Source organism: Prionailurus bengalensis, chromosome A3 (assembly GCF_016509475.1).
Source record: "Prionailurus bengalensis isolate Pbe53 chromosome A3, Fcat_Pben_1.1_paternal_pri, whole genome shotgun sequence".
NCBI lineage: Eukaryota > Metazoa > Chordata > Mammalia > Carnivora > Felidae > Prionailurus > Prionailurus bengalensis.
Window position 1 is genome coordinate 60,857,472 of NC_057354.1, and position 23,820 is coordinate 60,881,291.

At 35.5% G+C, this 23,820-nt stretch overlaps 1 protein-coding gene across 6 annotated transcripts in view; it reads left to right on the forward strand.

Annotated features, from left to right (window-relative positions):
- The window catches only part of TSGA10 (testis specific 10), a 166,736-nt gene that overhangs the window by 76,531 nt on the left and 66,385 nt on the right, over nucleotides 1-23,820 (forward strand). For all 6 annotated transcript variants that reach the window (XM_043603186.1, XM_043603185.1, XM_043603184.1 and 3 more), the window contains one exon: nucleotides 1,304-1,489. In XM_043603186.1, coding sequence (XP_043459121.1) covers nucleotides 1,304-1,489 — 186 coding nt within the window. The remainder of the gene's footprint in view (nucleotides 1-1,303; nucleotides 1,490-23,820) is intronic.

Here is a 23,820-nt window from a genome sequence, read left to right on the forward strand (position 1 = left end):
CAAACCACAAGGTGGCGATATTAACTGAATTTTAACCAGTCTCATGGTTAATCATTTGTGAAAACTTAAATCTGATTTGAAAGCTTTCTTAGGGTGAGATATCATTTATTGCAATGTGATCATTTTATGGTTCTGATAGAAATTCACTGGTTATTAACAGGTATTAATGAGAGAGAGGTCTGGTACCTTTTTAATAATAACCAAAATTAGAAATGACTTTGTAAGAATGAGTTAGCCAAACCATATTACTAAAACATGTTTTTAAAAATAGCCTCATAATGATTACTCAATATAGTATACTATTTGTGTATTTGTGGAGTTATTCCTTTAGAAATAAGATCCCACTTTTTAGTCAGTCTCTCATGATAGAACTTTTAAGGTTTTAAACATGTGGTTTGGGGCACCTGGATGGCTCAGTCAGTTGAGCGTCCAACTCTTGATATCAGCTGGGGTTGTGATATAGCAGTTTATGGGTTCAGGCCCTGCATTGGACTCCGCACTTATAATGCAGAGCCTGCTTGGGATTCTCTCTCTCTCCCTCTCTTTCTACCTCTCGCTTGTGTGCGTGTGTACTCTCTGTCTCTCTCAAAATAAATAAACCTACAAAAATTAAAAAGTTTTAAAAATGTGGTTCTATATTGTATGCCCAATATGACTGTATAGTTATGAGTAGTGTTTGTTGGCATAGGTTTGTTGTTTTATTTCTTAGAAATTTTAGGTAAGTTACTAGAACAGTAAGCAAAAGTAAATCATAAATCATAGAACAGTCCATGATAGAGAAAATTAAGACTGAGGTTATGAATGAAAGGCAGGAACTAGACAGGTGATGTGCCAAATCAACAGAATTATCAGAGATTTATGCTTGAAATTTGTAATTAGTCAGAAGTTCTGTAGCCAGTACAATCTAGAAAAGCAGTCAGGAACAAAGGAATGCACAGGTATAGAAGGTTGGCCAAGGCAGAAACTCAAAAACCAGAGTAGCAAATAGTCACTAAACAGATACATAGGGAGAGGAGACAATGAAGGATTTTGTTTGAACAAAAGCAAATATAGGAACCAACTTGACTTTACTAGATGGGTGAGTGTGACTCAGGAGGCAGGGCAGATCCTGGTCCCACTCCCTTTTGTTGATTACAGGATGACCAATTTTCTAAATGGAGAATATAGATACGATTTCTTGAGATTATGTTACAAATGGTTCTGTAGCAAATAAATTTCCCCTGACCTGGCAAATAATGTTTACTTTATATTGTATGTTGACCATTTTACATCTTTTAAAGTAAGCCCTAAAATTGCTTTTTAGGAATCTGAGAACCGGCAAATTATGGACCAACTCCGAAAAGCCAATGAAGATGCTGAAAACTGGGAAAATAAGGCCCGTCAAGCAGAGGCAGATAACAATACCCTCAAATTAGAACTTATTACTGCTGAGGCAGAAGGTAACAGATTAAAAGAAAAAGTAGATTCTCTCAACAGAGAGGTCGAGCAGGTAAGTTTGGGAAAATGTATTTGTGGGACATTCTACATCATTTTGAAAGAGTTTTGTTTGGCATTCCATAAATTAAATATATAAACAAACACTTAAATTATTTAAATATACTATGAATTGTAGCCTAATTGTTCTCTAGTACCCACTCTGGTTTTGCTCTAATCTATTATCTACCCTACAACTAGAATAATCTTTAACATTTTTAAAAGTTAGGAACTATTTCAAACATACCAAAAAAGTGCAAAAAAAAGTAAATAAAACACATACACACATCTCACTGGTTGAAGGATGCTAATATTTTCCACTGTTGCTTCAAGTTTCTCTTTATGTAAAGAAACAAAATATTACAGATAGAACTCGTCCTTTTCCCTCTTGCCTCCCTAATGACTGGTGTGAATAACTTTCATGTCAGTTGTATAACTCTTTTGCATATGTTTATGCTTCTTCTACATATCTATCTCCCACAAATGATATATAACGTTGTTTTGTGTGCTTTAGGTTTTTAAGTGATACTCTAGATATCCATTTGTAATTTGCCTTTTTTGCTCAATATTATAATTTTGAAATTTATCTATGTGATACACAAAGTATAGATCTAAACAGTTGCATCTTATAGTCATTGTGTAAATATTAAAATTCATTCCCATATTAAAGGAAATTTAATTGTCTTCACTTTTTCTTTAATAAAATGCTGCAACAAACATTCTTTTATGTTTCTGCTCGGGTATATATTTCTCTGGGTTTATGACTAGAAGTGGAATAACAGGGCAGGTTTAACTCTTCAAAGTATTGTATTGCTGTCTAAAGTTTTACCATTTCATCAGAAATCATGGAGTTGGTATTTTCTCAAGTACTAAGCAATACTTGATATTATCAAACTTTAAAATGTTTTCTATACTTTTTGTTTTCTGTTGCCTTGATTACAAGTGAATTTTTTCTTATTTCTTGGCCATTCAGAATTCCTCCTCTATAAATTTTCTCTTGAATGAATTTTTGTAAACTTTGCTCATTTTTCTATTGGGTTATTTATCTTTTTCATATTGACTTATCAGGATTATCTATATACTCTTGGTAATAATCCTTTGAAAGATATTATAGCTGGGATGCTTGGGTAGCTCAGTTAAGCGTCTGACTCTTGATTTCGGCTCAGGTCATGATCTCATGGTTTGAGTTCAAGCCCCAAATAGGGTTCTGTGCTGACATTGTGGAGGCTGCTTGGGATTCTCTCTCTCTCTCTCTCTCTCTCTCTCTCTCTCTCTCTCTCTGCCCCTCCCCTGCTTGTGCACACACACACATACTCTCTCTTTCTCACTCTCAAAAATAAATAAATAAACTTAAAAAAATTTAAAGGTATTATAGTTATCCTCTTTTGCTGTTACTTGTCTTTTCATTGTGCTTGGAATATAAACAGAAGTTTTAAATTTTGATGCTGTCAGAATTATTGTCAATCTCTCCCAAATATGGTTTATGTTTATATGTCTTCTTTAAGAAATCCTTTACTATTCCAAGAATAGAAAGATATTTTCTTATATTTTCTTTTAAAGGTTCTTCTAAAATTCTAAAAGTATGTGGAATTTGGCCTTTACATTTAGATATTTAATCCACTTGAAGTTGAATTGTGTGTGGTTTGACATAGAGATGTAATTTTTTATTTTTGTAGATGGATATCCCCATTCTTTATTCACTGAATTATAAGTCTACTTTGTCATAAAAATAAATTTCCATTTGTTCTGCTCCATTCATAACCTTATCTGTTTGCCAACAATAAACTCTTGAAACTTCTATAGTTTTATGTTAAGTCTTGATATCTGGGATTAATGTTCCCCCAAATTATTTTGGCTATCCTTTGTCCTTATTAAACTCTTTCAAATACATTATAAAATAAATATATCAAATTCCATAATTTAACATCTTTCTTCTTTTGTATGAATTTAAGACTAGAAATTTCTTTCTAAATATTTCTTTGGCTGCATCCTACAAGTTTTGAGGTAATGCTTTTATTGCCATTCATTTAAAAGTATCACCTAGTTCAATAATGATTTATTTTAATAACGATTTATTTTTGATCACTGAAGTTATTTATTTTTTTCAAAAATTTTAACTACTTTATTTTCTTTTTTTAAGTTTTTATTTAAATTCCAGTTAGTTAACATATAGTGTAATATTAGTTTCAGGTGTACAATATAGTGATTCAAAACTTTCATACAACACTTAGTGCTTATCACAAATGCCCTCCTTAATCCCCATCCTCTATTTCCCCGAGTCCCCCACCAACCTCCCCTCTGGTAACCATCAGTTTGTTCTCTATAGTCAAGAATCTGTTTCTTGGTTTGCCTCCCTCTCTCTTTTTTTCCCTCTTGCTTATTTATTTTGTTTCTTAAATTCCACGTGAGTGAAATCATATGGTATTTGTCTCTCTGACTGACTTACTTCACTTAGCGTAATACTCTCTAGCTCCTTCCATGTTGTTGCAAATGGCAAGATGTCATTCTTTTTGATGGCTGAGTAATATTTCATTGTATAAGTATACCACATCTTCTTTTATCCATTCATCAGCTGATGGACACATGAGCTGTTTCCATAATTTGGCTATTGTAGTTAATGCTGCTATAAACACTGGGGTACATGTATCCCTTCGAATTAGTATTTTGTATTCTTTGGGTGAATACCTAGTAATGCAATTGCTGGATCATAGGGTAGTTCTTTTTTTAACTTTTTGAGGAACATCCATCTGTTTTTCAGAGTAGCTACACCAGTTTGCATTCCCACCAACAGTGCAGGAGGGGTTCCCCTTTCTCCACATCCTCGCCAACATCTACTGTTTCTTGTGTTTTTGATTTTAGCCCTTCTGACAGGAGTGAGGTAATATTTCATTATAGTCTTGATTTGTATTCTCTGATGATGAGTGATGTTGAGCATTGTTTCACGTGTCTGCTGCCCATCTGGATGTCTTCTTTGGAAAAGTATCTATTCGTGTCTTCTGTCCGTTTTTAATTGGATCATTCATATTTTGGGTGTTGAGTTTGATAAGTTCTTTATAGATTTTGGATACTAACCCTTTATCATTCCTCATTTCTCATTTGCAAATATCTTCTCCCATCCCATAGGTTACCTTTTAGTTTTGTTGATTGTTTCCTTTGCTGTGCAGAAGCTTTTATTTTGATGAAATCCCAATAATTTATTTTTGCTTTTGTTTCCCTTGCCTCAGGAGACATATCTAGAAAGAAGTTGCTACAGCTGTTGTCAAAGAGGTTACTGTCTGTGTACTCCTCTAGGATTTTGATGTTTTGGGGTCTCAAAATTAGATCTTTAATCCACTTTGAATTTAGTTTTGTGTTTGGTGTAAGAGATTGGCCCAGTTTCATTCTTTTGCATGTTGCTCTCCAGTTTTCCTAGCACCATTTGTTGAAGAGACTGCCTTTTTCCCATTGGACATTCTTTCCTGCTTTGTTGAAGATTAGTTGACCGTATAGCTGTGGGTTTATTTCTGGGTTTTCTATTCTGTTCCATTGATCTATGTGTCTATTTTTGGGCCAGTACCATACTGTTTTGATCACTACAGCTTTGTCATGTAATTTAAAATTTGGAATTTTGATACCTCCAGCTTTGCTTTTCTTTTTCAAGGTTTCTTTGGCTATTCAAGGTCTTTTGTGGTTCCATACAAATTTTAGGAATGTTTGTTCTCGGTCTGTGAAAAATGTGATTGGTATATTGATAGGAATTGCCTTTAATTTTAGCTTACTTCGGGTAGTAGAGACATTTTAACAATATTTGTTCTTTCAATCCATGAACATGGAATGTCTTTCCATTTCTTTGTTCTTCAGTTTTTTCATCAGTGTTTTATAGTTTTCATAGTACAGGTCTTTCACCTCTTTGATTAGGTTTATTCCTAGGTTCCTTATGGTTTTTGGTGCAATTGCCAATGGGATTGATTCCTTAATTTCTTTTTCTGCTGCTTCATTATTGGTGTATAGAAAGGCAACAGATTTCTGTATGTTAATTTTGTATCCTTTACTGAACTTTTGCAACTTTACTGAATTTGTGTATCATTTCTAGCAGGTTTTGGCGGAGGCTTTTGGATTTTCTATATAGAGTATCATCTCATCTGAAAATAGTGAAACTTTTACATTCTCCTTGCCAATTTGGATACCTTTTATTTCTTTTTGTTGTCTTATTGCTGTGTCTAGGACTTCCAGTACTAGTGGTACTAGTGCTGGTACAGTGGTGAGGGTGGACATCCTTGTCTTGTTCCTGACTCTAGAGGAAAAGCTCTCAGCTTTTCCCCACTGATGATGATGATATTATCTGTGGGTTTTTTATATATGGCCTTTATTATGTTGAGGTATGTTCTCCCTAAACCTATTTTGTTGAGGGTTTTTATCATGAATAGATGTACTTTGTCAAATGTGTTTTCTGTTGAAATGATTGTATGGTTCTTATGCTTTCTTTTATCAATGTGGTGTATCACATTGTTTGATTTATGAATATTGAACTACCCTTGCAACCCAGGAATAAATCCCACTTGATTGTGGTGAATGATTTTTTTAATGTGTTACTGGACTCAGTTTTGCTAGTTTTTATTGAGAATTTTTACATTTTTGCATCCATGTTCATCAGGGGTATTAGCCTGTAGTTTTCTTTTTAGTGAAGTCTTTATCTACTTTTGGTATCAGGGTAATGCCGGCCTCATAGAATGAATTTGGAAGTTTTCCTTTCTTTTCTATTTTTTGGAATTGTTTGAGAAGAATAGGTATTAACTCTTCTTTAAATGTTTGGTAGAATTTGCCTGTGAAGCCATCTGGCTCTGGACTTTTGTTTGTTGGGAGTGTGGTTTTTTTTGTTTTGTTTTGTTTTGTTTTGTTTTGTTTTGTTTTGTTTTGATCACTTATTCAATTTCTTTGCTGTTTATCAGTCTGTTCAAGTTTTTTTTTTCCTTCCTATTTCAGTTTTGGTGGTTTATATGTTTCTAGGAATTTATCTATTTCATCCAGGTTGTCCTTTGTTTGCATATAGTTTTTCATAGTATTCTCTTGTAATTGTTTGCATTTCTTTTTTTTTTTTTTTGGTTGTTATTTCTCCTTTCTCATTCATGATTTTATTTATTTGGATCCTTTCTCTTTTGTTTTTGATAAGTCTGGCTAGAGGTTTATCAATTTTATGAATTTTTTTAAAGAACCAGCTCCTAGTTTCATTGATCTGTTCTATTGTTTTTTTAGTTTCTATATCATTTATCTCTGTTCTAATCTTTATTATTTCCTTCATTCTGCTGGGATAGGCTTCATTTGTTCTTTTTCTAGCTCCTTTAGGTGTAAGGTTAGAATTGTATATTTGAGATTTTTCTTGCTTCGTGAGGTAGGCCGTATTTCTATATACTTCCCTCTTAGGACCACTTTTGCTGCTTCCCCAAGGTTTTTGACCATTGTGTTTTCATTTTCATTTGTTTCCAGGTATTTTTAAATTTCTTCTTTGATTTCGTGGTTGACCCATTCATTATTTAGTAGCATGTTATCTAACCTCCATGTATTTGTGGTCTTTTGAACTTTTTCTTGTGGTTGACTTCTAGATTCATAGCATTATGGTCAGAAAAGGTGCATGATATGATTTCAATGTTTTTGTACTTGTTGGGGCCTGTTTTGTGACCTAAAATGTGATCTATTCTGGAGAATGTTCCATGTGCACTTGAAACGAATGAATATTCTGCTGTTTTAGGATGCAATATTCTGAATATATGTTAAGTCCATCTGGTCCAGTGTGTCATTCAAAGTCATTGTTTTCTTGTTTATTTTCTGTTTAGATGATCTGTCCATTGATACAGGTGGGGTGTTAAAGTCCCCTACTATTATTATGTTATTATCAATGAGTTCTTTTATGTTTGTTATTAATTGTTTTAATTATTGGGTGCTCTCATGTTGAGTGTAAAAATTTTTACAATTGTTATATCTTCTTCTTGGATTGTCCCCTTTATGATTATATAATGCCCTTCTTTGTCTCTGTTATAGTCTTTGTTTTAAAGTGTAGTTGTCTGATATATGCATTATACTCTGGCTTTCCTTTGACATTGGTTTGCATGATAAATGTTTCTCCATCCCCTCACTTTCAATCTGCAAGTGTCTTTAGGTCTAAAATGAGTCTTTTATAAGCAGCATATAGATGGATCTTGATTTTTTATTCATTCTGATACTCTGTGCCTTTTGATTGGAGTGTTTGGTCTGTTTATATGCAAAGTAATTATGATCACTGAAGCTATTTTTAAAATTTCCAATGCACAGGGGACTTGATATTATTATTCTATTTTTTATATCTAGTTTTGTTGTATTTATGATGAAATAATATGGCTTATATGATATTAACTTATTGATATCTGTTAAGGCTTGCTTAGTGGCAGGGTACACAATATTTGATAATACTCTAAATGAGCTTGAAAAGCAGGTGTATTCACTTATTTCGGGGGGCATATGTATATGTATTTATATATAGCATATTTATATATACATGTGATTAGGCTTGTTAACAGTGTCATTCAGTTCTTAAAAACCCTTACCAAATTTGTATTTTTGATTTTTAGTTACTGAAAGAAATGTCTTAAGATCCTCCTCTATAATTGTGGATTTGTCTATTTTTCTGTGAATGATTTTCTCAGTTTTTGCCATATTTTTAAGGCTGCTATTGGTTCAGCATTTTATATATTTATGATGAAAATATAAATGTGTAATGAGTCACCTGAATAACTCTCTACTTAAACTAATTTTTAACCATCTATACTGAAATGTAACTTACATACAATAAAAAATTCTCATTATGATCAGATGAGTTTTGACAAATGAATACGTTTTCACAGTCATCTGTATAATCATGTTATAGTATAGAACATTCCGTCACCTTCCTAACATTCCTTCAAGTCCTTTTGTAGTCAATCCATACCAATCCCTAAGCAGTTACTGGTTTTCTTTCTGTCACTATAGATAAGATTTGCTTTCTCTAAAATTTTATACAAATGGAATCAGACAGTAAGTATTCATTTGTGTCTTAACTTGTCTCACTCACCGTAATGATGTTGAAGTTCATACATGTTGTTGCATGTTAGTTCATTCATTAGTTCATATTGTTGAATAGTATTCCATTGCATAGCCATATCACAATCTGTTTATTCACCTATTAATGGACATTTAATGTGTGCATTAGTCTGCTAAGTCTGGTGAAATAAAATACTGCAGATTGGGTGGCTTAAACAGTATAAATTTATGTTCTCTCAGTTCTGGAGTTTGGCAGTCCAAGATCAAGGTGATGGCAGTTTAAGTTTCTTCTGAGGCCTCTTAACTTGGTCTGCAGATTGGCCACCTTATTACTATGTCCTCACAAGGCCTTTCTTTTGTGCATGTGCATCCCTGGTGATTCTTCTTGTAGGGGCACAGTCATATTTGATTAAATCCCCATTCTTATGGTCTCGTTTAGCCTTAATCACCTTCATAAAGGCCCTGTCTCCAAGTACAGTCATCCTGGGGTGTTAGGGCTTCAACATATGCATTTTAAGGGACACAATTTAGTTTATAACAGATTGTTTCTAATTTTTGGCCATTATGAATAAACAGCTATGAACATCATGCACAAGTCTTTGTGCATAAATTTTCACTTTTTCTAGGGTAAAAAACTAGCAGCGGAATTGCTGGATCATATAAGTAGGCTTAACTTTGTAAGAAACTGACAAACTATTTTGCAAACTGGTTGTATCACTTTACTCTCCCATTTGCATTGAATGAGAGTTCCAGTGGTTCTCCATTTTTCCTGACACATGTATTGTCACATTGTAGTTTTAGTTTGCATTTCCTTTTTTTTTTTTTTTAAATTTTTTTTTCCAACGTTTATTTATTTTTGGGACAGAGACAGACAGAGCATGAATGGGGGAGGGGCAGAGAGAGAGGGAGACACAGAATCGGAAACAGGCTCCAGGCTCTGAGCTATCCGCCCAGAGCCCGACGCGGGGCTCGAACTCCCGGACCGCGAGATCGTGACCTGGCTGAAGTCGGATGCTTAACCGACTGCACCACCCAGGCGCCCCTGCATTTCCTTTTTAACTAATAATGTAGTGCAGCTTTCCACATTCTTAATGATCATGAAAATATCTTTTGCGAAGCAGACGCTTGTTCAAATCTGTTGCCCATCTTTTTATTATGATTCCTGTTACTAAGTTGTAAGAATTTTTTGGAACACTCTAGATGTTTCTTTGTCAGATATGTATACTTTTAAATATTTTCTCCTAGTCATTGGCTTGCCTTTTTAAGTCTTTTGAAGAGCAGAGGTTTTAAATTTTTGGTCAAGTCCAGTTTATCAGTTTTTTTTTTCCTACTTGGTATTTCTGTGTCCTATCTCATAAATCTTTGCAGACAGCAAGATGCATTGGCTTTCTTCTTTTCTTCTTCCAGAAATCTTACATTTTTGTATTGTAGTCTATGATACATTTTGAATTAATAGTTATGTATGATGTAAGATAATGATCGAGGTTTATTTTTTCCCCACATGATCTGAAGTTGTCCAGTGCTATTTGTTGAAAAGATGGTATTTCACCACTGAGTTATCTAAGAACTTTTAGCAAAAATAAAATAATCCTGTGTGTATGGATCTATTTCTTTTTTTTTCTTTTTTTGGTATGGATCTATTTCTGAACTCTTCTGTCCATGGATATATATATGTCTATTCTTAGCCAGTGTCATAGTAAGCCAGTATCGTATAAAGCTTCATTAATTAATATAGCCTTACAGAAAGTCTTCAAATGAATTAGTGTGAATCCTCCAAATGTGTTCTTTCTGAGAAGGTCTGCTGTTATGGGGCCTCTTCATTTCCATATAAATTTTAGAATGAGTTATTTTCTACAGAAAAAAACTTATATGGAGTTTGATAGCATGGTATTGAATGTACAGATCAATATGGAGCAAGTTGAAGATCTTAACAATAATGAATCTTTGGGGACATAAATATAGTCTATCCACATGTTTTATACTTTTTAGTGTATAGATATTATATACATATATTGTTATTATCCTTATCTCATGGGTTTTTAAAATGCCATTGAAAATGATATTTCATTCCTAAATTTTGTATTGCAGTTTTTGATAGTCTATACACAGAAATAAAGTAGAATTTTGTTATCTTTTATTCTATAATATTGCTTAAATTCAATTTTTTTAGTTCTAGTAGGGTTTTTTTTTTTTTTTTGGTAGATTTTAAAGGATTTTCTACATAATACAGTCATGTCCTTTGCATATAAAGATAGTTTTACTTCTTTTTTTCCAGTCTGAATGCGTTTCTTTTCTGTCTGGTATTGAACAAAGTGATGAGAGTGGACATCTTTGCCTCATTTGTCATCTTAAGGAGAAAGGATTCAGTATTTCTTTTTTGACTATGATATTAGCTGCATGTTTTTATAGAAACATTTTATCAGGTTGAAGACCTTCTCTTCTAAGTTTACTTAGAATTTTTATCATGAATGGGTATAGAATTTCATCAAATGCCTTTTCTGCAAATAGTGAGGTGGTCATATCATTTTTATTTTTATATTTTTAATTTTTATTTTTATATTTTAATTTTTTTCTTACCTTATTTATTTATTTTTAAAATATGAAATTTATTGTCAAATTGGTTTCCATACAACACCCAGTGCTCATTCCAACAGGTGCCCTCCTCAATACCCATCACCCACTTTCCCCTCCTTCCCACCTCCCATCAACCCTCAGTTCTCAGTTTTTAAGAGTCTCTTATGTTTTGGCTCCCTCCCTCCCTAACCTTTTTTTTTTCCTTCCCCTCCCCCATGGTCTTCTGTTAAGTTTCTCAGGATCCACATAAGAGTGAAAACATATGGACTGTCTTCCTCTCTATGACTTATTTCACTTAGCATAACACTCTCCAGTTCCATCCACATTGCTACAAAAGGCCATATTTCATTCTTTCTGATTGCCACGTAGTATTCCATTCTGTATATGAACCACAATTTCTTTATCCATTCATCAGTTGATGGACATTTAGGCTCTTTCCATAATTTGGCTATTGTTGAAAGTGCTGCTATAAACATTGGGGTACAAGTGCCCCTATGTATCAGCACTCCTGTATCCCTTGGGTAAATTCCTGGCAGTGCTATTGCTGGGTCATAGGATAGATCTATTTTTAATTTTTTGAGGAACCTCCACACTGTTTTCCAGAGCGGCTGGACCAGTATGCATTCCCACCAACAGTGCAAGAGGGTTTCCGTTTCTCCACATCCTCTCCAGCATCTATAGTCTCCTGATTTGTTCATATTAGCCACTCTGACTGGTGTGAGGTGGTATCTGAGTGTGGTTTTGACTTGTATTTCCCTGATGAGGAGTGACGTTGAGCATCTTTTCATGTGTCTGTTGGCCATCTGGATGTCTTCTTTTGAGAAGTGTCTATTCATGTTTTTTGCCCATTTCTTCACTGGATTATTTTTTTTTCAGGTGTGGAGTTTGGTGAGCTCTTTATGGATTTTGGATACTAGCCCTTTGTCCGATATGTCATTTGCAAATATCTTTTCCCATTCCATTGGTTGCCTTTTAGTTTTGTTGATTGTTTCTTTTGCAGTGCAGAAGCTTTTTATCTTCATGAGGTCCCAATAGTTCATTTTTGCTTTTAATTCCCTTGCTTTTGGAAATGTGTCAAGTAAGAAATTGCTAAGAAATTGCTGCAGCTGAGGTCAGAGAGGTTTTTTTCCTGCTTTCTCCTCTAGGATTTTGATGGTTTCCTGTCTCACATTCAGGTCCTTTATCCATTTTGAGTTTATTTTTGTGAATGATGTAAGAAAGTGGTCTAGTTTCATCCTTCTGCATGTTGCTGTCCAGTTCTCCCAGCACCATTTGTTAAAGAGACTTTTTTCCATTGGATGTTCTTTCCTGCTTTGTCAAAGATAAGTTGGCCATACGTTTGTGGGTCTAGTTCTGGGGTTTCTATTCTATTCCATTGGTCTATGTGTCTGTTTTTGTGCCAATACCATGCTGTCTTGATGATGACAGCTTTGTAGTAGAGGCTAAAGTCTGGGATGGTGATGCCTCCTGCTTTGGTCTTCTTCAAAATTACTTTGGCTATTCGGGGTCTTCTGTGGTTCCATACAAATTTTAGAATTGCTTGTTCTATCTTTGAGAAGAATGCTGGTGCAATTTTGATTGGGATTGCATTGAATGTGTAGATTGCTTTGGGTAGTGTTGACATTTTAATGATATTTGTTCCTCCAATCCATGAGCATGGAATGTTTTTCCATTTCTTTATGTCTTCTTCAATTTCCTTCATAAGCTTTCTATAGTTTTCAGCATATAGATCTTTTACATCTTTGGTTAGATTTATTCCTAGGTATTCTATGCTTCTTGGTGCAATTGTGAATGGGATCAGTTTCTTTATTTGTCTTTCTGTTGCTTCATTGTTAGTGTCTAAGAATGCAACTGATTTCTGTACATTGATTTTGTATCCTGCAACTTTGCTGAATTCATGTATCAGTTCTAACAGACTTTTGGTGGAGTCTATTGGGTTTTCCATGTATAATATCATGTCATCTGCAAAAAGTGAAAGCTTGACTTCATCTTTGCCAGTTTTGACGCCTTTGATTTCCTTTTGTTGTCTGATTGCTGATGCTAGCACTTCCAACACTATGTTAAACAACAGCGGTGAGTGGACATCCCTGCCGTGTTCCTGATCTCAGGGAAAAAGCTCTCAGTTTTTCCCCATTGAGGATGATGTTAGCTGTGGGGTTTTCATAAATGGCTTATGATGTTTAAGTATGTTCCTTCTATCCCGACTTTCTCAAGGGTTTTTATTAAGAAAGGATGCTGAATTTTGTCAAGTGCTTTTTCTGCATCGATTGACAGGATCCTAAGGTTCTTATCTTTTCTTTTATTAATGTGATGTATCACATTGATTGATTTGCAAATGTTGAACTGGCCCTGCATCCCAGGAATGAATCCCACTTGATCATGGTGTATAATTTTTATATGCTGTTGAATTCGATTTGCTAGTATCTTATTGAGAATTTTTGCATCCATATTCATCAGGGATATTGGCTTGTAGTTCTCTTTTTTGCTGGGTCTCTGTCTGGTTTAGGAATCTAAGTGATGCTGACTTCATAGAATGAGTCTGGAAATTTTCCTTCCCTTTCTATTTTTTGGAACAGCTTGAGAAGGATCGGTATTATCTCTGCTTTAAATGTCTGGTAGAATTCCCCTGGGAAGCCATCTGGTCCTGGACTCTTATTTGTTGGGAGATTTTTGTTAACTGATTCAATTTCTTCGCTGGTTATGGATCTGTTCAAGTTTTCTGTTTCTCCCTGTTTGAGTTTTGGAAGTGGGTGGGTACTTAGGAATTTGTCCATTTCTTCCAGGTTGTCCAGTTTGTTGGCATATAATTTTTTATAGTATTCCCTGATAATTGCTTGTATTTCTGAGGGATTGGTTGTAATCATTCCATTTTCATTCATGATTTTATCTATTTGGGTCATCTTCCTTTTCTTTTTGAGAAGCCTGGCTAGAGTTTTATCAATTTTGTTTATTTTTTCAAAAAACCAACTGTTGGTTTCATTGATCTGCTCTACAGTGTTTTTAGATTCTATATTGTTTATTTCTGCTCTGATCTTATTATTTCTCTTCTTCTGCTGGGTTTGGGGTGTCTTTACTGTTCTGCTTCTATTTCCTTTAGGTGTGCTGTTAGATTTTGTATTTGGGATTTTTCTTGTTTCTGGAGATAGGCCTGGATTGCAATGTGTTTTCCTCTCAGGACTGCCTTTGCTGCATCCAAAGCATTTGGATTGTTGTATTTTCATTTTCATTTGTTTCCATATATTCTTTAATTTCTTCTCTAATTGCTTGGTTGACCCATTCATTCTTTAGTAGGATGTTCTTTAACCTCCATGCTCTCTGGTTTTCCAGACTTTTTCCTGTGGTTGATTTCAGGTTTCATAGCATTTTGGTCTGAAAGTATGCATGGTATGATCTCAGTTCTTGTATACTTATGAAGGGCTGTTTTGTGACTCAGTATGTGATCTCTCTTGGAGAATGTTCCATGTGCACTTGAGAAGAAAGTATATTCTGTTGCTTTGGGATGCAGAGTTCTAAATGTATCTGTCAAGTCCATCTGGTCCAATGTATCATTCAGGGCCCTTGTTTGTTTATTGGTCCTGTGTCTAGATGATCAATCCATTGTTGTAATTGGAGCATTAAAGTCCCCTGCAATTACCACATTCTTATCAATAAGGTTGCTTATGTTTGTGATTAATTGTTTTATATATTTGGGGGCTCCCGTATTCGGTGCATAGACATTTATAATTGTTAGCTCTTCCTGATGGATAGACCCTGTAATTATTATATAATGCCCTTCTTCATCTCTTGTTACAGCCTTTAAAGTCTAGTTTGTCTGATATAAGTATGGCTTTCTTTTGGCTTCCAGTAGCATGATAAATAGTTCTCCATCCCCTCAGTTTCAATCTGAAGGTGTCCTCAGGTCTAAAATGAGTCTCTTGTAGACAGCAAATAGATGGGTCTTGTTTTTTTTTTTATCCATTCTGATACCCATGTCTTTTGGTTGGAACATTTAGTCCATTTACATTCAGCATTATCATAGAAAGATATGGGTTTAGAGCCATTGTGATGTCTGTAGGTTTCATGCTTATAGTGATGTCTCTGGTACTTTGTGGTCCTTGGAACATTTCAGTCACAGAATCCCCCTTAGGATCTCTTCTAGGTGTGGTTTAGTGGTGATGAATTCCTTCAGTTTTTGTTTGTTTGGGAAGACCTTTATCTCTCCTTCTATTCTGAATGACAGACTTGCTGGATAAAGGATTCTTAGCTGCATATTTTTTCTGTTCATCACATTGAAGATTTCCTGCCATTCCTTTCTGGCCTGCCAAGTTTCAGTAGATAGATCCATCACTAGTCTTATCGGTCTCCCTTTGTATGTTAGAGTGTGTTTATCCCTAGCTGCTTTCAGAATTTTCTCTTTATCCTTGTATTTTGCCAGTTTCACTATGATATATCACGCAGATCGATTCAAGTTATGTCTGAAGGGAGTTCTCTGTGCCTCTGCGATTTCAATGCCTGTTTCCTTCCCCAGATCAGGGAAGTTCTCAACTATGATTTGTTCAAGTACACCTTCAGCCCCTTTCTCTCTCTCTTCCTCTTCTGCAATCCCTATTATATGGATATTGTTATGCTTGATTGCATTGCTTAGTTCTCAAATTCTCCCCTCATACTCCTGGATTTTTTTTCTCTCTCTTTTTCTCAGCTTCCTCTTTTTCCATAATTTTATCTTCTAATTCACCTATTCTCTCCTCTGCCTCTTCAATCCAAGCTGTGGTTGCCTCCATTGTATTTGGCAACTCATTTAGAGCATTTTTTAGCTCCTCATGACTGTTTCTTAGTCCCTTGATCTCTGTAGTAATAGATTCTCTGCTGTCCTCTATACTTTTTTCAAGTCCAGCAATTAATTTTGTGACTATTAGAATAATTTATAAATTATTCTAAATTTGGTGACAGGAACTGGTTCTCTTTTGAATTTTGGCTGGGGGATGGGAGAGGGAGATGGCACTGGCCAGCACCTGTGCTCCTCCATCGAGCTGAGCTCTGTCTTCTGGGGCTCAACATCTCTCCCTCCCTGTGTCCTCTCGCCCTCCCCATTCTCCGAGAGCAGAGCTGTTGACTTTTAACATTCCAGATGTTACGTCCTGCTGGCTGTCAGAACTCACGGAGTCCGGCCCCTCTGCTATTGCAAGCCAGACTTCAGGGGTTCTGCCTTTCCTGGCAGGCTGCCCCTCCACTGCCCCGGCTCCCTCCTGCCAATCCGTGTAGTGCACCCTGCTTCTCCGCCCTTCCTAACTTCTTCTGTGGGCCTCTTGTGTACACTGGGCTCCAGGGAGTCCATTCTGTTAGTCTTCTGGCGGTTTTCTGGGTTATTTAGGCAGATATGGGTGGAATCTAAGTGATCAGCAGGACACGGTGAGCCCAGCATCCTCCTATGCTGCCATCTTTTCCTTATTGATTGATTTTTAAAAATCAATCATGGAGGGATGCCTGGCTAGCTCAGTCAATGGAGCATATGACTCTTAACCTCAGGGTTGTGAGTTCAAGCTCTGTGTTGAGGGTAGAATTTACTCAATAAAAATTAAAAAATTTTAAAAATATATTCCTGTAATAAATCCAGTTGGTCATGATATATTACCCTTTAAAATAAATTATTAGACTGGGGCGCCTGGGTGGCGCAGTCGGTTAAGTGTCCAACTTCAGCCAGGTCACGATCTCGTGGTCCGTGAGTTCGAGCCCCGTGTCAGGCTCTGGGCTGATGGCTCAGAGCCTGGAGCCTGTTTCCGATTCTGTGTCTCCCTCTCTCTCTGCCCCTCTCCTATTCATGCTCTGTCTCTCTCTGTCCCAAAAATAAATAAACGTTGAAAAAAAATTTAAAAAAAATTATTAGATTGCTAATATTTTAAATAAATTGTTAAATTATAATATCTTGTTGTATATTTTTGCATCTGTTTCATGAGGATATTGATCTATGATTGTCTTGTAATGTCATTGTCAGATATTGTTAATCTGCTTTATAAATTACTGAGGTATGTTAGCCAGGTTAATGCTGCCTCATAGAATAAATGGATGTGTTCCTTTCTCTATTCTAGTTAGTATATTGTTATTATTTTTTCTTTAACTGTTGGTAGAATTCACAAATGAAACCATATGGGCCAGAAAATGTGGGCAGGGGTAGATTTTCAATTACTTGAAGTTTTAAATTGATTTGGAGCTATTCAGATTTTCTATTCTTAAATCACTTTTGGCAATTTGTGTTTTTCTAAGATATGTCCATTTCATCAAAGTTGCCAAATTTGTTGTCAAAAAGTTATTTGTAATTTTTAATGGCATCCCTTTTGCATTCTTGGTATTGATAATTCATGACTCTTCTCAATTTTCTTCATCAGTTTACTTGGAAATTTATCATTATGTTAATCTTTTCAAAGTATCAGTATTAATTTCATTGATTTTTACTTATTCTTGGTTTTACATTTCATTGATTTCTTCTCAATATTATTTCTTTCCTTCTACATCATTTAAGTTTAATTTACTCTTATTTAAAAAATGTAAACAAATAAAAATAAAAAAATTTTAAGGTGAACACTTAGATGGTTAGTTTTAGGCCATTTTTCTTTAATATAGTTGTTTAGAGTTTTACATTTTTCTCTACACACTGCTTTAGCTGTATCATACTACACATCTTTGTGGGATTTGGCAACAGCTTTTTTGAGTTATGATTCACATGCCATACAGTTCATCCATTGGAAGTGTACAATTCAGATGAATTTAGTATATTCACAGAGTTATGCAGCCTTTACCACAGTTTTAGAAAATTTTTATCACCTCAAAAATTAGGCTCTGAGCCCCCATGTAGGTCCTTGCTTCATTTTGAGTTAATTTTTTGTACATAGTGTGAAGTGAGGGTCCAACTTCATTCTTTTGCATCTGGCTATCTAGTTGTCTAATCAACATTTGCTCTTGGTACCCTTATTGAAAATCAGTAGATTTTAGGCACATGATTTTATTTCTGTGTTCTTAATTATATTCCATTGATGTATATGTCTATCCTTATGGCAGTACCCCAGTCTTAATTACCATTGCCTTGTAATAAGTTTTGAAATGGGAAAGTGTGAGTCTTCCTTGGTTGTTGTTGTTGTTGTTGTTGTTGTTGTTGTTGTTGTTTTCAAGATTGTTTTGGCTATTTTAGGTCTTTTGAGTTTCCATATGAATTTTAGGATCAACTTTGCAATTTCTATAAAGAAGCCACCTGAGGTTCTGATAGGAATTATTTTGAATCTGTAGATAATTTGGGAACTACAGCCATCCTAACATTATTAAGTCTTCTGATCAGTGAACACTGGCTCTAGTTGCATTTATTAAATCTTTAATTTCTTTCAATGATATTTTGTTTTCAGAGTATAAGTTATGCCTTCTTTTGTGAAATTTATTCCTAAGTATTGTATTTTTTTGGATGCTATTGTAACAGGGTTGTTATTTTCATTTTGGTATTATTCAATGTGAATGCATAAAAACACAATTGATTTTTATACATTCATCTTGTATCCTACAACCTAGCTGAACTTATTCATTCTCATCATTTTTAGTGGATTCTTTGCAATTTTCTATATTCAAGACTGTGTAATTTGCAAACAGATAGTTTTTACTTTGTTTCCAATCTGAATGTTTTTATTTCTTTTTGGTCAGTTGCCCTACCTAGAACTTCTGGAGCAATGCGAATAGAAGTGGTAAGAGGAGAGGGACATCCTTGTCTTTTTCCTGATCTTAGGGGGAAAACATTTAGTGTTTCACCATTATTATGCTAGTTGAGGGATTTTTCCTCAAATGCCTTTTCTGTGTCTTTGGTCATGTGGTGTCTGTTTTTTATTTTATAAATACAGTATATTACATTAATTGGCTTTCAAATGTTAAACCAACTTTGTATTCCTGAGTAAATCCCACCTTAGTCATGGTGTATAATTAACTTTTATGTTGCTGGATTTTGTTTTCTAGTATTTTGTTGAGGATTTTGTGCCTATATTCCTAAGAGATAATGGTCTATAATTTTCTTTCCTTGTGATTAATGTCTTATCTTTTTTGGGGGGTAACAGAATAATACTGGCCTGATAAAATGAGTCGGGAAGTGTTTACACTTAAATGCAAATCTAACAAAATGTGTACAAGTTATATATAAGGAAAAGTTATAAATCTTTGATGAAAGAAATCAAAGATCCAAATAAATGGAGAAAGAGTCCATGTTCATGGGTAGAAAAGCTTGTTATTGTTAAGATGTTAGTTTTCCTCAAATTGATGTATAGATTCATTCCATCTCAGCCAGAATTCCAGCATGTAGTTTTGTGGATGTTAACAAACTGATTATAAAGTTTATATGGAAAGGCAAAATATACAAGATAGCAAATTCAATACTAAAGGAGAACACAACCTGACTTAAAGATCTGCTATAGTGCTGCAGTTTTTAAGATGGCACAGGATTGGTAAAAGAATAGACAAATCAATCAATGGAATAGAGACAAATAGATCAATGGAATAGCAGATGGAGGTAGCAGACAACAAAAATTGCTATGAGAAAAATCAGATGTCAAATTTGAGAGGCAAAATTTCAAAATATCCACTATAAATATGTTTAAAGAATTAAATGAAAAATGTTTAAATAAGTGAAGGAGGATATGATGATAATGTCTCATTAAACAAAGAATATCAATAAACTTATAGAAATTATCTTTAAGAAAGAACAAAATGTACTTTTTAATTTCCTGCTTAACTTCTTATTTAACCTATTCATTGTTTAGTTGGATGTTTTTTAGTCTCCAACTATTTGCTATCTTCCACATTTTTTCTTGTGGTTGATTTCAAGTTTCATAGCATTGTGGACTGAAAATATGCACAGTATGATCTCGATCTTTTTGTACTTGTTGAGGGCTGATTTGTGTCCGAGAATGTGATCTATTCTGAGGAATGTTCCATGTGCACTGGAGAAGAATTTGTATTCCACTGTTTTAGGATGAAATGTTCTGAATATATCTTTTAAGTCCATCCGGTCCAGTGTGTCATTCAAAGCCATTGTTTCCTTGTTGATTTTCTGTTTAGATGGTCTGTCCGTTGCTCTAAGTGGGGTGTTGAAGTCCCCTACTATTATGCTATTATAGCCAATGAGTTTCTTTATGTTTGTGATTGATTGGTTTATATACTTGGGTGCTTTCATATTTGGAGCATAAATGTTCACAATTGTTAGGTCTTCTTGGTGGAGAGATCCCTTAATTATTATATAATGACCTTCTTCATCTCTTATTACAATCTTTATTGTGGAGTTTAGATGGTCTGATATAAGTATGGCTACTCTGGCTTTCTTTTGTTGACCATTAGCATGATAGATGGTTCTCTATCCCCTTACTTTCAATCTGAAGATGTCTTTAGGTCTAAAGTGGGTCTCTTGTTAACACCATATAGATGGATCTTGTTTTCTTATCCATTCTGTTACTCTATGTCTTTTGATTGGAGCATTTAGTCCATTGATGTTTACAGTGAGATACGAGTTTATTGAAAGATACGAGTTTATTGCCATTATGTTTCTTATAGAGTTGGGGTTTCTGGTGGTGTTCTCTGGTACTTTTTAGTCTTTGTTGCTTTTGGTCTCTCTCTCTCTCTCTCTCTCTCTTTCTCTCTCTCTCTCTCTCTCTCTCTCTTTTTTTCCCCTGTCTTTTCTCCCCTGAGAGAGTTCCCCTTAAATTTTCTTGCAGGGCTGATTTAGTGGCCATGAATTCCTTTAATTTTTGTTTGGGAAATTTTTTATCTCTCCTATTTTGAATGACAGTCTTGCTGGATAAAGAATTCTCGGCTGCATATTTTTCTGATTCAGCACATTGAATATATCCTGCCACTCCTTTCTGGCCTGCCAGATTTCTGTGGATAGGTCTGCTGCTAACTTGATCTGTCTTCCCTTGTAGGTTAAGGACTTTTTTCCCTTGCTGCTTTCATGATTCTTTCCTTGCCTGAGTATTTTGTGAATTTGAATATGATATCCCTTGTTGATGGTTGTTTTTTGGTTGAATCTAATGGGAGTCCTCTGTGCCTCCTGGATTTTGATGTCTGTGACTTTCCCCAGGTTAGGAAAGTTTTCTGCAGTGATATGCTTACATAACCCTTCTACCCCTTTTTCTCTCTCTTCATCTTCTGGGACCCCTATGATTCTGATGTTGTTCCTTTTTAATGAGTCACTGATTCTCTAATTCTTAAACCATGCTCTTTTGCCTTAGTCTCACTGTTTTTTTTGCTTCATTATTCTCCATAAGTTGTCCTCTGTATCGCTGATTCACTGCTCTGCCTCATCCATCCTTGCCACCATGGCCACTCCTCGAGATTCCTGCTCAGTTATAGTATTTTTTAATTTCATCCTGACTAGCTTTTATCTCCACAGAAAAGGATTCTAATGTTTTCAACCCCAGCTAATATTCTTATTATCGTGATTCAAAATTGTGATTCAGACATCTTGCTTATATTAAGTTCCTGGCTGTCATCTCTTCCTGTTCTTTCTTTTGGGGTGATTTCCTTTGTTTTGTCATTTTGAAGGAAGAAAAGGAAATAATAATGTAATAAAAAATTTAAAAACCACAAAAAAATCAAATAAAGGATGCTAGATCCTAGGTGGGTTCTGGTCTATCTGGTTGTTGAAAGGAGCTTGATAGATTAGAGGAAAGGGGGAAAGATAAGAAAAGAAAAAGGAAAATGTTTAAAATTTTGAAAAAATGAATACAGTGAGATAGAATAAAGTGAAATAATGGAAGTAAAAAATAGAGTTTAAAAAATTTACAAAAATGTAAAAAAATAGTAGAAAACTAAAGAAAATATTTTTAGTAGAAATGGAAAATAAAAATAAATTTTTTTCTCTTTCTGTATTGAAGAATAAGAAAAGAAAAAAAAATTGAATAGATGGACCAGCAAACAAACTGTGGTATGATTGAAATTAAATCGGTTTCCCCTAGAAGTCAAACTATGAAGTACTTTATAGTCTGTAAACTAAACAGGCAGAGAGACTTGTGTTGTTCCTGAAGAGTGAGGTTGGCCCACTTGGGTGGGGCTTAGTGTAATGGCTCTGTTCTCTACTAGATGGTGCTGCTTAGCTTACTGGGGTGGATTGTTGTGGCGCCTGTAGGTGTGTATGTGCATGCGTTAGAGGGGTGAAAATGGTGTCACTCAGCTACCCAGTCTCTAGTATCAGAAGTCTTTGCTCTCCCCACCAGCAGTTGCGCACCCCTCCTTTGTCTCCAGCTTCCATCCACTCCCTGCTTTTACACTGTCCCTGACCAAGTCATCAGGTTGCCAGGCAGCACCTCCCTCCTGAGTTTTATCTCAGATGCGGCTGTGTTTCCCAGCCCCTCACTTCTGAGGGTTTCCAGCTTTGACCTGCTCAGACCTTCTGAGGGAGGATCTCATTGAGCAATGGCCGGGTGCCAGCCTGTCCCCAGGAATGTTTGGAAGACCACGCTGCTGCCAGTGCCCAGAGACTGTGGCTCAGTGCCAGCCAGGAAAAGGTCATGCGATTGTGTAGCAGCAGCGTTTCAGGGATTATGGAAAATCACAACACACATCTGGTGCTAGGCCTCCGCTTGAATGTCCTTGTTCCAGCACCAGAAAATGTGGTTGTTCTCTGGCTTCCACTGGGACCTTTGCCTGTGGGGAGGCCGTACAGCCTCTACCAAATGTCCTCCCAGCAGGGGACCACCTCTCCCTGTCTGGCTTGAGGACCCCGAGGACCTCGGTCTCTGCTCCTGGGGATTCACCCTTTCCACCAGAGCACTGCCAGGTATTGAGCTGAGGAGTTTCAGACTGTGCGCTTCCTCTGTTTATAGAGTCTTAATGGAATTTAAACCCTCTCCTTTCTCCTTTCTCCCTTTTTTGTTCAGTCCCTTGTGTACTCTTTCTTTTCTCTCCAGCTGCTTTCAGGCGGGGGGATTCTTTCTGTACTCTCCCCCCGCCCCATCTCTGTCTTCTCTCTGGAAGCAAAAACAGCTCTCTGCTCTCCACAGTTTTCTCCCCCAGTTCATCTCTCCACCCTGCATACATGCTGAGTTCTCTGGTTCAGGTTGTGCAGATTGTTGTGTTAATCCTCAAATCAGTTTTCTATGTGTGCAAGATGGTTTAGTGTTTATCTGGCTGTATTTCAGGAATGAGAGACACAAAAAAATCTCTGCTGTTCTGCCATCTTGGCCTCTTCTCCTTTGGTATTAACTCTTCTTTAAATGTTTGGTAGAATTCACCTGTGAAGCTATCTGGTCCTGGATTTTGTATGATGGGAGTTTTTTGATTACCAATTCAATATCATTGCTAGTCTGTTCAAATTTTCTATTTCTTCTTGATGCAATTTTGGGTGATTATACGGTTCTAGGAATGCATTCATTTCTTCTAGGTTGTCCAATTTGTTGGCATATAATATTTCATAATATTTTCTCATAATCCTTTCTATGATATTGGTTGTTATTTCTCTTCCTTCATTTCTGATTTTATTTACTTGGGTTTTCTCTCTCTGTCTCTATCTCTGTGTCTCTAATGGGTATGGCTAAAGGTATAGCAGTTTTGTTGATCTTTTCAAAGAACCAGCTCATGATTTCATTGATATATTGTATCTGTTTTAGTCTCTATGTTATTTATTTTTGCTTGAATCTTTATTTCTTCCTTCTACTGGTGTTGGGCCTTATTCTTCTATTTCTAGCTCCTTTATGTGTAAGGGTCAATTGTATATTTGAGATTTCTTTTGCTTCTTGAGGTAGACCTATA